General features: G+C 46.1%; 1 protein-coding gene across 3 annotated transcripts in view; it reads right to left on the bottom strand.

Annotated features, from left to right (window-relative positions):
- RNF115 (ring finger protein 115) overlaps positions 1–14,091 on the bottom strand; it is a 59,265-nt gene that overhangs the window by 39,650 nt on the left and 5,524 nt on the right. The window contains exon 2 of one of the 3 annotated variants that reach the window (XM_061606908.1): positions 5,430–5,690. The exons of the other annotated variants lie outside the window; for them this stretch is intronic. Coding sequence (XP_061462892.1) covers positions 5,430–5,471 — 42 coding nt within the window. The 5' untranslated portion in view covers positions 5,472–5,690. The remainder of the gene's footprint in view (positions 1–5,429; positions 5,691–14,091) is intronic. 3 annotated transcript variants of the gene reach the window in all.

Raw genomic sequence — 14,091 nt, 5'->3', positions numbered from 1 at the left:
AGTCTTCCTCCCAACATACCATGGCGAGTGAAAATATGAAATGTTGCCGGGGGGGCACATCAAAAATCTGGAGCGATTTCTATCTTTGGTCAAGGATCAGGCAAATTCTGAACAAAGATAAAATCCTCTTGGTGTATCTTGCTAACAGAACATTTGAAAGAGACTTCTTATATATGCCGATGGCCAATTTGAAAAAAAGCAAAACTGGATAAGAACGAGGGTGCTTTGCCCTTGTTTCATGCTGTGCACCACCCTGAAATCTGATGCAAAGAAGGTTGGGATGAAAATGTTATAAAGCCCAGAAGCCAGGGAGATGGGGGAAACTTCTTAGTGTCCTCTCTGGCTTCTGGGTCTTTGTTGTCACTGCTCAGCCCCTTTACTTATTTAATCTGTCTCCCTCCCGTGACCACTCAACCTGGAACAGATTATGCAAGTAATTTTTCAAAAAGAAGAGTGATACAAGCAAAACTAATCATACAGACTGTTTACACAGGGTCTATAAGACTGGCTGGCACTAAATCAGGGTGGCCAGTCCTTATTACGAGTTATGATTAAGCACAGAGGACACAGTCCTGGGAAGGAAGCCGGATAGGTATGTCAAAGGTACGGCACAGCGGCAGCCAGGCCACAGTGCACCACACCCTAGCTTTGTTGCAAAGGGGAATTAGTCCTTGGGAAGAGCCCCAATACAAGGAAAACAAGTTCAGGGCTGTCCGATTCTCAAGTACCAGCTCTGCCACAAATCACAGGGCCCAGTCCATCAGCCGTAGCTTCCAACTTACAGGCGCCCTGAGAACCACCATCAAGAGACGGCCAGGCCTCGTTGTTCAGTAACGAAGACTCAAAGCGTCACACCAGAGGGGCCAAAAACAATGGTCTTGTAGGCAAATGCACAAGCGTTGCAAGTCCAAGTAGTCCCCAAAACACAACTGTTTGACAGCCCCTCTTGTGGAGACACACTCGTAGGATGATGGCTCAGCTAAGGCACCAAAAGGAGTAGGACAAGAGAGGAGTTGGAAGCAGCCATGCATTTCCTGGCAGAAAAAATATTCTAGGCTGGGGGAGAGAATATGGAGCCCACACTACATTTTTCTAATCTTAGTCCCTCACCAGCAGGAGATGCAGGTGGACTACAATGGCCAAAGTCCCCTTTGTTGTGATGCATGGACAACCTTTTCACCACAGCGCTGCTGAATGTGCAAAGACGACCCAGGAGAAAAGACTCAAACCAGCCCCAGCGGCAATTTTTATAGGGAGATTGCACCCACGTGAGGTAGCGCTATGAGTCAACGGCTACCATGCAGCTTTAGATTTGTCTGGCTGTGGGCAAAAGGGACGAGGCACAGAGTCCTCAGTTCAAATCTCACCTGAACCACACAGACCCAAAAATACATTTAAACAAAACATCTTTAAAAACATTTTTTTTAAAAAAACAACTTTAAAAAAAAGGTTTAAAAACATTTTTTTTAAAAAAAGGTTTATAAAAATTTTACAAAGCAATTCCAACACAGAGGCAGACTGGGATAAGATCTCTACCTAAAAGGCTTGTTGAAAGAGGAAGGTCTTCAGTAGGTGCTGAAAGATAACAGAGATGGTGCCAGTCTAATATTCAAGGGGAGGGAATTCCACAGGGTAGGTGCCACCACACTAAAGGTCCGTTTCTTATGTTGTGCTGAACGGACCTCCTGATAAGATGGTATCTACAGGAGGCCCACACCTGCAGAGCGCAGTGATCGACTGGGTATCTAAGGGGTAAGACGGTCTTTCAGGTATCCTGGTCCTGAGCTGTATAGGGCTTTGTACACCAAGACTAGAACCTTGAACTTGGCCTGGTAGCAAATGGGCAGCCAGTGCAGTTCTTTCAGCAACGGGGTGACATGTTGGCGATACTCTGCCCCAGTGAGCAGTCTCACCGCCGCATTTTGCACCAGCTGCAGCTTCTGGACCAACTTCAAGGGCAGCTCCACATAGAGCGCATTACAATAATCCAGCCTGGAGGTTACCAGTGCTTAGACAACAGTGGTCAGGCTAGCCCAATCCAGAAACGGCCACAGTTGTCTTACCAGCCAAAGCTGGTAAAAGGCACTCCTAGCCACTGAGGTCACCTGGGCCTCTAGTGACAAAGATGGATCCAGGAGCACCCCCAGACTATGGACCTGCTCTTTCAGAGGGAGTACGGCCCAATCCAAAGCAGATCAACTGACCAATTATCTGAACTCAGGAACCACCAACCCACAACGTCTCCATCTTGCTAGGATTCAGACTCAGATTATTGGCCCTCATCCAGCCCACCACCGAGTCCAGGCAGTGGCCCAGCCCTTGCACGGCCTCTACCAATTCGGATGTTACAAAGAAATAGAGCTGGGTATCATCAGCGTACTGCTGACACCTCACCCCAAATCTCCTGATGACCGCTTCCAAGGGCTTCATATAGGTGTTAAACAGCATGGGGGACAAGATGGTACCCTGCGGCACCCCACAAAACAACTGCCAGGGGGCTGAAAGACAATCACCCAATGCTATTCTCTGAAAATGACCTTGGAGATAGGATCAGAACCACTGTAAAACAGTGACTCCTGAACCTGGCCTGAAACGAGACTGGAATAGGTCAAGATAATCTGTTTCATCCAAGAGTACTTGCAAGTGCTGCACCACAACCCTCTTAATCACCTTCTCTAAGAAGGGGGTATTTGCGACCGGTCCGTAATTGTCGTAGACCAATGGGTCTGGGTTCAGAGTGGGCTTTTTCAGGAGTGATCGGATCACCGCCTCTTTCAGGGAAGCTGGAACCACTCCCTCCCGCAATGATGAGTTGACCACACCCTGGATCCACTTGGCCAAACCCCCTCAGCAAGCTTTAATAAGCCAAGAAGGGAAAGGGTCGAGAGGACATGTTGCTAGCTGCATCATCACAAGCACCTTGTCTATGTCATCAGGCCGCATCAACTGAAACTGTTCCCAAGAAGTTGCAGCAAACGTTGCACTGGACACCTCATTGAGGACTACAGTAGATATGAATGGATCATCAAGACTGCTATGGAGGTGAGCAACTTTATCCTCTCAAAGTGCCTTGCAAACAATTCACAGTGGGCCTCCGAAGGGTCTAAAACTAAATTTCCTGGAGTTGATGTCAACAGAACCCTGACAATATGGAAAAGCTCCACTGGACAGCTACTTGAGGACGCGATGGAGGCAGAGAAGTGGGCCTTCTTTGCTGCCCTCACCACCACACAGTAGGCATGGTTATGATGTTTTACTCATGCCCAATCAGCCTCACAGCACGCCTTTTGCCACTTGTGCTCTAGCCGTTGTCCAGCCTGTTTCATTGCCCTTACCTCACTGGTGTATCAAGGTGCAAACTGGGCTCCACAATGCCGGAGAGGGTGCTTGGGGCAACTGTGTCAAGAGCCTGACGCGCCTCGCTGTTCCACAGCGTGACAAGGGCTTCAACAGGGTCACCTGATCTATCTACTGGAAACTCCCCCAGGGCATTCAGGAATCCAGTGGATTCCATTAGTCTCCAGGGGGCAGGAGATCCTGGCCCAGTTGCTACTCTGCAGCTTAACCTGCCTAACAGGGTCGTTGGAGAAATGGTAAACATGGGGAGTGGGTGGTGAGGAGAGAAAAAAACTGGAGGCACTTTTTGCAGGGTGGATAAGTTGAGACAATAAAGAATGATAAAATGTGTATATGGGGAATTAGGATAGGGGAAACAGCAATGATTTACGTTTCCTGGAAAGTTTTGAACGGAAACATTTTCTGGAAAATTTTCTCATGCAGATTAGGATATCTGCATATCCAACTTGCATCAGAAAATTTGTTGATGCCCTACTGGGTAATCTAATTTAACCTATTTATTTTACTTGTATTTAGTAAACAAAGCTAAAAACTTTAAAATTGGCAATGTGCCTAATGTATTTCTAATTGGCATCCTTTCATTGACACTAGTGAACTCATGAAATGGAGCATTTGTTGTGGAAAAATATTGTGCTGGAAAATGCTCCACCCCACATCACTGGGAAAAGGGGAGGGGCCCACACCTCTCTTGCATGCAGAAGGTCCCAGGTTCAAAGCCCTCCTTCTCCAGTTGAAAGGACCAGGTAGCAAATGATGGGGGAAGACCCTTCTCTGCCCAAGAGCCAATTCAAAGAGGAGAAGACAGACCAGAGTGCCCCAGTATGAGGCAGGCCCTCAGACTGAGGATGGCGAGTGAGGGAGGTACGCGGGGAAAGGAGGCAAAGGCAAGCACACCTTGTGCCTGCTTCCGCCTCTTCAGAAGCCCAGGCACAGTGGAAGGCACCGGGAGTCAGTGGGTACCTGGACTTTTGCACAAGTGCCAAGAGGGAGCGAAGAGATATGCTATCAAGGTCGCATTTCATATCCAGCCATACCAAGGGCGTGACGACAACACAGTGTACAACAATGTGAAATATATCCTAGGCAAGTAAGTGCTCAATGACCAAGAAGCCCAAATGCCAAGTCAACTTCATCCACTTTGGAAAGTGGCAACAAACTCTTGCTGGAGGGTCAAAAGGATAGGACAGGCCCTTGTGAGGCTTGCATAGAACAAAGAGGACATTTTTTCTTAATAATGTTATTTGTTATTTAGTTTAATTTTTGTAAATTGTATTGCTTTTATACTTGTGTTTATTTTTCTTTGTAAGCTGCCTTGAGGGCCTTTGGCCAAAAGGAGGCGTATAAATAAATTTAATATAATTATATTATAATACGACGATAAAGAAAGGTTTGATTCTCAGTGGCTGGGATCGCTGGGGGAGGGAGAAGACTTGGCCCACACCCCAAGGGGCATCCCAGAATGCACCCCCTTACTTTCTAGCCTAGAGACAAATGATTGCCATTCACCGACTGTGTGCAGAGGGGGGAGCATAACCTTTGAGGACAGGGATCCCACAGAAAGGTGCGCCGTGTCTATTTGCAGAGTACACAGAACGTTGGTTCCTTACCCTGCAATGCACCAGCCATCTCTCCACACATAGGCTCACATTTCGCAGGCAGATGTTCCAGCCCCCAAACCAAATTGGCAGCCTTTTTTCTATTGTACAAAGTCCATTCACATTTTAGAGCAGGTATTGGGAGGGGGGACCTTTGGCTTTCCAGATGTTGCTGAACTGCAGCCCCCATCATCCCCGGCCACTGGCCATGCATACTGGGAGTTGTTGTTTCAGCAACATCCAGAGGGCCAAAGGGTCCCGCTGTTTTAAAGACGTGAACCTTCCCTAACCTGGTGCCCTCCAGTTGTTGCTAGACTACAATTCCACTCATCCCTGACCTCCGTCCTTGAAGCATGGAGCTGATGAGAGCTGGAGCCAGAAATATCTGGAGGGCACCAGGCTAGAGAAGCCTGCTGTAGTGGGTCCTTCTGCTTAGGGTAGAAGGCGCTCCATTCCTGCACTCCCCCATCGCAATACCTTGAGTTGAAAAGGTCCTTCTGACCTCAGAACGTGCACCATGGGCTGAACGAGGAGGTCCTCAGTGGGCTTGCTGCTTGGCGACCCCAGGAAAGACCAAGGAGAAGGGCAGGAAATGCCACCTGAATGATCCCGGCATCAGACAGGCACCATCTGATTTCTGTTCCCGATACAATTGCATTCAAGTGTAGCATCAGGCAAACTTTTTGTAAGCCACTTGGAGAACCTCTTCATGGAACTATAGAGTGGGACAGGCGTACCCTAAAATATAAATACAGGATGCACAAGCAAAACAATGACACATTTTGGCATGCCTACAACTGCAGAAGTCCCGTGGTAGTGGTGGCGATGGTGATTTGCTCAAGTGAACTAGAACACCTCTTCCGGAGGCATTGCCAAATATAGCTACCATTCCAGAATTTTCCAGTGCTCTACAGCAATTGCTTCCAAACTTGTCTAACTTTTCCATATTGACTCCTCTGCTGAAGAAGCCTTGTCCATTGCAGAGGACTCCAAGAAGGGCTCTGCTCAACACACTCTATTCATATAGGATGCTGGCCTCACACCACAGGAGTTGTGAGTATGCTCTAGAACATCAGCCTTCAACAGGAGTGGGTAGAACCTCTGGCTGTCCACATATTGCTGGACTACAACTCCCAGCATCCCTAAATGATGGGGGTTGAAGACCAACAACATCCAATGGGCCACTAATTCCCTGTCCCTGGTCTTCAACCTTTCCTTTTGAGAAAGGAAAAGTCCTACCTTGCAAAACAGGGGCCAGTTTACTTAAAAAACAATCAATCAACTTTTCCCTTTTGTTCCTGCCTCTCTCAGGATATATCTATGACAGCATATGACTGTTAAACCCCTTTTCCCTCTCGGGAAGCCTGAAAATTGTAGCGGAAGGGAAGGATTAAGGATCTCCAGACAAAAATTCCCATTTGGGGGGAGGCAGAAGAGCCAAGAGGCATTTATAGCATAGGCCTATCCTTGCCTTCTCTTTTCTCCCTCACCTCCTACTTTCTACTTTCCTTTTTATAAAAAGGCAAAGCAAACCTTGCAATGCCCCTGAATTGATCCACCTTAGTATATGCCACAACCATTTTAAGATCAATTTTGAAGATCAGTACCCTAGAACAGCTTTCCCCAACCTGGTGCCCTTCAGATGTCTAGCACTACAAGTCCCATCAATCCCAGCCAGCATGGCCAATGGTCTGGGAAGATCTGAGCTGTAGATGAAAACATCTGGATGGCATCAAGCTGGCAATATGCTAGAAGATACCCATTACAACAGATAGCTGTGCAATGCAAGGGAAGGTCAGTAGCGTTGGACAAGTCAGTGTATAGGGAATCTGATCTGCCACTATTTATTTATTTCTTTATTATTTGATTTATATCCAGCCCTTCCTCCCGGCAGCAGCCCAGGGCGGCAAATAAAAGCACTAAAAACACTTTAAAACATCATAAAAACAGACCTTAAAATACATTAAAACAAAACTTTAAAAACATTTTTTAAAAAACTTTGTAAGACATCTTTAAAAAAAAGGTTTAAAAGCATTGTTTAAAAAATGGGTTAAAAACATTAAAAAGCAATTCCAACACAAACGCAGACTGGGATTGTCTCATGAAGAACCATGCCCACAACAGGTTAAATGCCGCCACTTTACAGGTAAGGAGGGAGAGAAATCCCAAGTCCTTGGTCATTTGGGATGTGTCTTCCAAAAGTAGATTCTTGACCCTGGGAATATAGACTTCTCGCTCAATTTCATACGCACTTGTGCTTGCAATCCATCAAATATGCCACAACCACAGCTTTTATGCTCGCTGCAACAGATTAACACACGCACACAACCCCAGTATTTCCCATTTCTAGCTTCTCCTATACCCAGAGCTTGTTGGCAAAAGTGAAAACATTGTAATATTGTTCAAGTTAAAAATTATCGCACATGTGGCCGTTTCTTGGTAACATCATCACAGTCATTTGTTGCTTCCTGCACTGTTGAAATGTGACCCTGTACTCCTGAAAGAGACTTTTTTTCTGCACTCATCTCATTAAAAGCTAATCCAAGATGGGTCTTGGACTTTTGGGCAGTGCTTTGCAAACATTCTAGTTTCAAATTCCCCCACAGTCTTGGGCCAGTAACCTCTCATTTGAATCTACCTCACAGGGAGAAGTGTGTGGAAAAGTACAGAATCATGTAGGAGCCTCCCTTGAGCTCTTTGGAGGGAAGTTGGGATGAAAATGTAATCCTGAATATCTCTTACACGTCACAGAAAATGCAGAGACATACTCTAGGATGGGGTAGGTCAACTTCTAATGTTTACCCTCCCCAAAAAAACCCATTAAAATTATCAGTAAAAACAGGTATCAAAAAACATTCAAAAGATAATTAAAATCCAACAGTAAGCTAAAAGCAGACATTGACATTTCCTTATTCATGTGAACGCAGCAAGGTTGTGAGGGGAGGTAGTGTGCATGGCCACTAACCAGACTAACCTTTAAAACACCTGAAGAGGACTGTAATCGAGCACTGCTTTTAAGAATCTCCACGATGGTCCAAAGGAAATTGGTCAGCAGTGCAGGAGCGGTTTGCAGTCTGTTTCCTGTCTATGTGGTTTTTAATATGTTTTATCACTTGTTTGCCACCCTAACCCTTTGGGAGGGAGGGCAGGATATACATTTATCATCACCATCTTTGATGGTTATGCAGGGAAAGGCTGAAGCTCCGTAGCAGGGCACTTGCTTTGGAAGCAAAAGGTCCCAGGGATGGGAACCAGAGAGGGCTGGAAACAATCCCCCCCCCATGAAACCCTGGAGAGGTGTAGACCAGTGGGGCTCTCAAACTGTTCCCCCCCCCCACAGACCATGCAAAAATTGCAGGAGGTCTTAGCGGTACACTTACTGATTTTTCTGCCTGTTGTAGCGATTGTGCTGTGCTAGAATCATAGAATAGTAGTTGGAAGGGTCTTGTAAGGCCATCCAGTCCAACCCCCTGCTCAATGCAGGAATGCAAATCAAAGCATTCCCGACAGATGGCTGTCCAGCTGCCCCTTGAAGGCCTCCAGTGTCGGAGAGCCCACTGCCTCTCTAGGCCATTGGTTCCATTGTCGTATGGCTCTAACAGTCAGGAAGTTCTAGATGCTGTATGATTTTTAATTGTATTATTATTGCTTCATTTATTTCGTCTATAGAAATAAGTTGTACAGAATTCGAATTGTAACATACCAGAAATGAAAGAAGCAATTAAAATTGCAAGTGTTCTTCACAGACACAGATCACCTGCATGACATTTGCAGACCACTGGCGGTCCATGAACTTCAGTTTGGGATCTCTGCGATAGACAATCCTGAACGACAGGGACCGACGGTCTGGCTCAGTAGAAGGCTGCTCCGTGCATTCTGCCTGGACCTGTACACCCCACGCACGGCCTCACCACTGACCCACGGAGAACTGAAAGAGTGCCCCCTACAAATGTACTCAGGGCTTCTCTACAACTGCACATTATATGCACTGGAAATCTCATGTCTGGACTATTCCAATGCGCTGTACGTGGGCCTTCCCTTGCAGCTGGACTGGAGGCTGCAGCCTGGGGAGTGAATGGTGCTCCTTCGGGATCTGCGCTTGTCGCCTATTAGCCACTGAGCCACGTTTAAGGTTCTGCCCTACATAACTCTGTACCAGGTTACCTCAAAAACCGTCTTCCGCTCCGTTACCCGGTAAGGGCATTACGATCAGTAAGGGGCACATGGAGGTGGCCCTTGTCATTGATGGCACTAGTGTTGTGGAATGCCCTCCCTGCTGAAATACGAGAGGACACATCATTATTGGCGTTCCACTGGCTCTTTAAGACACAGCTGGTTAGGCAAGCATTCCCCTGAACTTATATTTTAATTAAGGATGTTTTAATGCTCTGATGGAATTGGTATTGTGTATTTTAATTATGTATGGATTTTATAATTGATTTTATAGTTGTAAACCACCTGGAAGCCATTTTGGTATCTGTATACATATGTATAAAGTGAGGCCTCTTGATTGAGCGAGTGCGCAGGGCAGAGCTTTGAGTGTGGTGGCACCCACACTTTGGGAGACTCCTCCTGGAAACTAGCATAGCACCAACAACTGTGTCTTTTAGGTGCCTCCTTAAGACTTTTTAAAATCCAACCTGGCTTTTTCAGGGTAGCGTTGCTAGACATTGTTCCTGTTGGTTTCAAGGATGAATTTTAATGTATTTGTATTGCTGTAACTTGCACTGTGCATTTTATGTGTATTTCTTTTTCGTACCCCACCACAGTATCGTCAAATAGTGGGTGGTTTATAAAATTTTAAAATAAATACACAAAAGAGCATGAGAAAAAATTATGTTAGAGGCAGCTTCACACCAGACATTTTTAAAATTGCAATGAAACTCAGTCCTCTTTATGATTAGATTTATGTGCGTCAGAACATAAAGAACCCTGGAGGCTCGGATGATGTCAGCTCATCTAGTTGCTCACAGTAGCCAGCTAGATTCTTCTGGGAAACCCACAAGCAGAACATGAGGGCAGTAGCCCTCTCCCATTCGTGTTCCCCAGGGACTGGTATGCTGAAGGTAAGATACAGCCATCATGACTAGAAACAGCACAATCCTTTATAACAGGGGCAGCTGACATGGTGCCCTCGGGGTCTTTTGAACTACAACTCTTATAGTTCCTGACCACTGGCCATGCTGGTTGGGGCTGAGAGGGGAGTTATAGTCCACAACATCTGAAGGGCAACATGTTGGCTGCTCCTGCTTTATACACAACAGGTCCCTGCCCCAAGGGGCGTACAATGGGTAAACTGACAGAAAGAGACAAAGGGGAAAGAAATGGAGGCAGAGATTAACAGGGAAAGACAAATGTGTTCTAAGCTAAATAGCACCTTTCATCATCATTGGACTTGCCCTCCCCCAACTTGGTTTTGTTGCCAGGATTAGAATTCTCCCGCCACCCTCCGTGTGTTGCTTTGAACAAGCGACCTGAAAATGCTCCCCTTTCCCCCCCACCGCGCAGACACACTAAAAAGCAAACCTTCCTTTGCATACCACACACCCCTGCAGCCGGAGAATGCAGCTATTCAGCCTCATCACCATCACGCCAGCCCACATTCAGCCATTCCCAACAAGCGGCTCTAACAACATGACTTAGTGAAAAAACCTGAAGCTCAGAGCACTTGTGCTAATATGGAATATGGAAGCGGCTGCCGCAAGGGCACTTTCTTTTCTTTAAAAAAACAACGACTGGTCGTGCCAAATGATTTCTCTTTTAAGGGAAGGGAATGAATTGTACGGTTTTAAACCAAGGGCTGCAAAACCCTAAATGCTCAGCCAGCTTGATGCCCAAGAATTCCATGCTGGGTGGAGTTTTACCCCCACTCCAGCAGACTGTCCAAACAGCACTCTTCCCTCCTGCAAACTCCCCCCCCCCATGTAATCAATTAACACTCGGATGTTCTCCTGCATCCACCCCCTACTGATTTTAAAGGGCTTCATGCAGGAAACCTTTCAAGCTCATTGTGCCGGCCTCCTACTTTCCCTCAGCCTGTGCTGCCAAGGTGGCCTAGTTCAAATCTCTCCTCTGTCATTAATGCAACAGCAAGCCACACTCTCGCAGCCTTTCCTTCGGGTCGCTGTAAAGATTTCAAAGAGATGATGTTTGCACAGCACTTTGAACGCTTGCACAATCATACTTTTATGCCATGCTTGCCCCAAAGAGCAGAGTTCCAGAGAGAATCACGCACACATATACCCTACCATCTCATTGCCAAATGGGTTAGGCTAGGAGACAATGCCTGGCCAAAGCCACTCATGAATGGGCAGGGATTGGGACCCAGCTCTCAGGCCAGCTCAAGTGCAACGATCTGCCCCCTTACATTGCAAGGGCGCCTATCTCGCTCGCTGCTGTTGGGACCTTGAAACTTGAAGTATTTTCTCAGTCCTGTTTTTCAATACACAGTTGTATGACTGGGATCTCTTCTCGATCGTCCCAGAGTGCAGGACACGAAATAATGGGCTCAAGTTGCAGGAAGCCAGATTTTGACTGAACATAAGAAAAACTTCTTAACTGTTAGAGCGGTACGACAGTGGAACCAATGGGCTCTCCGACACTGGAGGCCTTCAAGAGGCAGCTGGACAGCCATCTGTCGGGAATGCTTTGATTTGGATTCCTGCATTGAGCAGGGGGTTGGACTTGATGGCCTTATAGGCCCCTTCTAACTCTACTATTCTATGATTCTATGACAGTGCCTGAGAAAGGGATTTATTTTGTAATTTGTTCTATGTCATTTTATCCCATTGTTTCTAAAACGTTATGTATTGCCTTGGGAGGACTTGGAAGGTGGGTTAGAAAGATTTTAAAACAAAAAGGTGTCTCCAAAACAACCTAGCCACCTGGCACAGTCATTAAATTGGGGATTAAGGCCACTGCAATGGATTAAGGCAGGCTTCCCCAACCTGATGCCCTTCAGATCAAGCCCTGCCAGCATGGCCCATGGTCAGGGACAGCAGGAACTGTCATGCAAAGCATATGGACGGCATCAGGTTGAGGAAGAGTGGATTAAGGAAACAGAGGCCCAGGAAGAAAAGGTCTCAATGGGAGGAAACCTCCTTGGAACCCAGAAAGTTATTATCTTCTTCAACCTCACACACTCAACATGCCTTGGGAAGTAGGGGTTTCGTGTCCCCATTTCACAGAAAAGGGAACTGACGTCAAGAGGGATTTGCCAAAAGATGCGGAGCAAAGTGCTAATGAGGCTCTAAAGCCTACTGTCAAGAGAAAAGGGAGTTCTTCCTTCTTCATGCCAGCTCTCCAGAGCCACTCCTTAACACTCAGCTTTTAAATTTCAACACTGCACACTTGTCAACTCAAGCTGCAGGCTTTCCACCCACCCCCAAGCTAGGAGTTTAAAGAGCCAGCATGGAACAAGAGCTTGAGGTTGGGAGCAGGAAGCACCAGCGCCAGATAACACAAAAAAATCTGAATCTTTTTTGGTCATTCTCATCCAAGCCTTGGTCACAAAGCACAACGTCCACAACAGGCAGTGCCATTTTATGGAAAGCTCCAGAGAGTTGTCTGGAAGTATAGGCATTTGCCAGTAATTAAAAAAGCAAAACTGCATGGCTAGGTTTGGCTCAGGCCTTCAGTGTAGGCAGACGCATCATCTACAAAGAAAGGAACCTCCATCAAGGTCACTCAGATTATGAGACCTATTACTGTACGCAAGTTTGCATATACTCTTTGGCATCACTTATTCAACATAATTAAAGGGAAGAACAAGGAATCCTGCAGGTTACTATAGCTTCACCCCCTGAAACACCCAGCTACTGAGATATCACAAAGTATTGCTCGCATACAAAGCCTACCAGTGGAAACTTAAGGGCTAGAAACTTGATTTAAAAAGAGAGAGGGAGGGAGAGCGAGAGCAATGAACTTTTGAGATTTTCAGGTACGCATTCCAATACCACATTTTTAAGGGTGCACTGCAGAGATCAACCCAGTCTAGCCTAGATTCTTGCACTATAAAAAAAATCATTCATGACATCAGGAAATCCTGAACTGCAGCTATGGAAAGCAAAAGGTCATGAGGGGATTTGGGGCAGTGTTTTTGCTGAAACAAAAGGATATCTAAAACACAACACAGGGAAACTGCAGAAGACTGCAGCAGAAAAGGGAGTCAAGCATAAATTTGGGGGGTGGGGGGGAGGGAGGGAGGGGGTGGGGGGGGAGAGAGAGAGAGAGAGAGAGAGAGCACTCCTAGCAAAAGAGCACAGAGAAATGCAAGGGAACCTAGATGGCAGAAGTGCTGTCATCTGAAAGCACCATCAGAAATGCAGGCACAGCAGTATCCTCAGAGCTGGATCCTTGTTTACATATAAGAGCATTTTGCCGCCAATATCTGCAATAAGAGCAAGAGGACAGAGGCATCACGTACCGTTGATTTTTAAAAGTCTGAGCCTCATTTCCTTCAAATGTGCAGAAGGCTGGATAATCATCCCTACACGCCAACACCATTTTTTAAAAAGAAAAATCCTTCTGGAAATAAAGAAGTTTTCTTTGCAAGAATTTTCCAGAGAGCCAAGAAGACCATTTCCCAGGTATCAAAAGACCAGCAAGCCAAGACAGACAGAGCTGCCCGCATCTTCTCTCCCTGGATTGCAGGCCTGCAAGAACATTCCTGATCCAGGGCATGAACAACCACCATTTTGGAGCCCAGAGCAAGTTCTTGGTTGCCTGACCTTCTAAAGATGTATCCACTTTCTGGAAGTCAGTGCAGAATTTTTTTGGAAGGGCAGGTGGCCTGAGATCTGTCAAGCCTGGCCAGCACTTTCTGAAACATTTTACACATGGATCTATGTACAAACCCACAAGGCTCTCCCTGAAGAGGCAGGCAAGCAGGCATTTATTTATTTATTATTTATTATTTAATTTGTGTCCCACCCTTCCTCCCAGCAGGAGCCCAGGGCGGCAAACAAAGTGCTAAAAACACTTTAAAAACAGATCTTAAAATACATTAAAACAAAACAGCGTTAAAAAAGGGTTTAAAAACATTATTAAAAAACATATTAAGCAATTCTAACACAGATGCAGACTGGGACAAGTCTCAACCTAAAAGGCTTGTTGAAAGAGGAAAGTCTTCAAAAGGCGC

Source organism: Rhineura floridana, chromosome 22 (assembly GCF_030035675.1).
Source record: "Rhineura floridana isolate rRhiFlo1 chromosome 22, rRhiFlo1.hap2, whole genome shotgun sequence".
NCBI classification, from domain to species: domain Eukaryota; kingdom Metazoa; phylum Chordata; class Lepidosauria; order Squamata; family Rhineuridae; genus Rhineura; species Rhineura floridana.
This window is presented reverse-complemented; position numbering and strand designations above follow the sequence as displayed.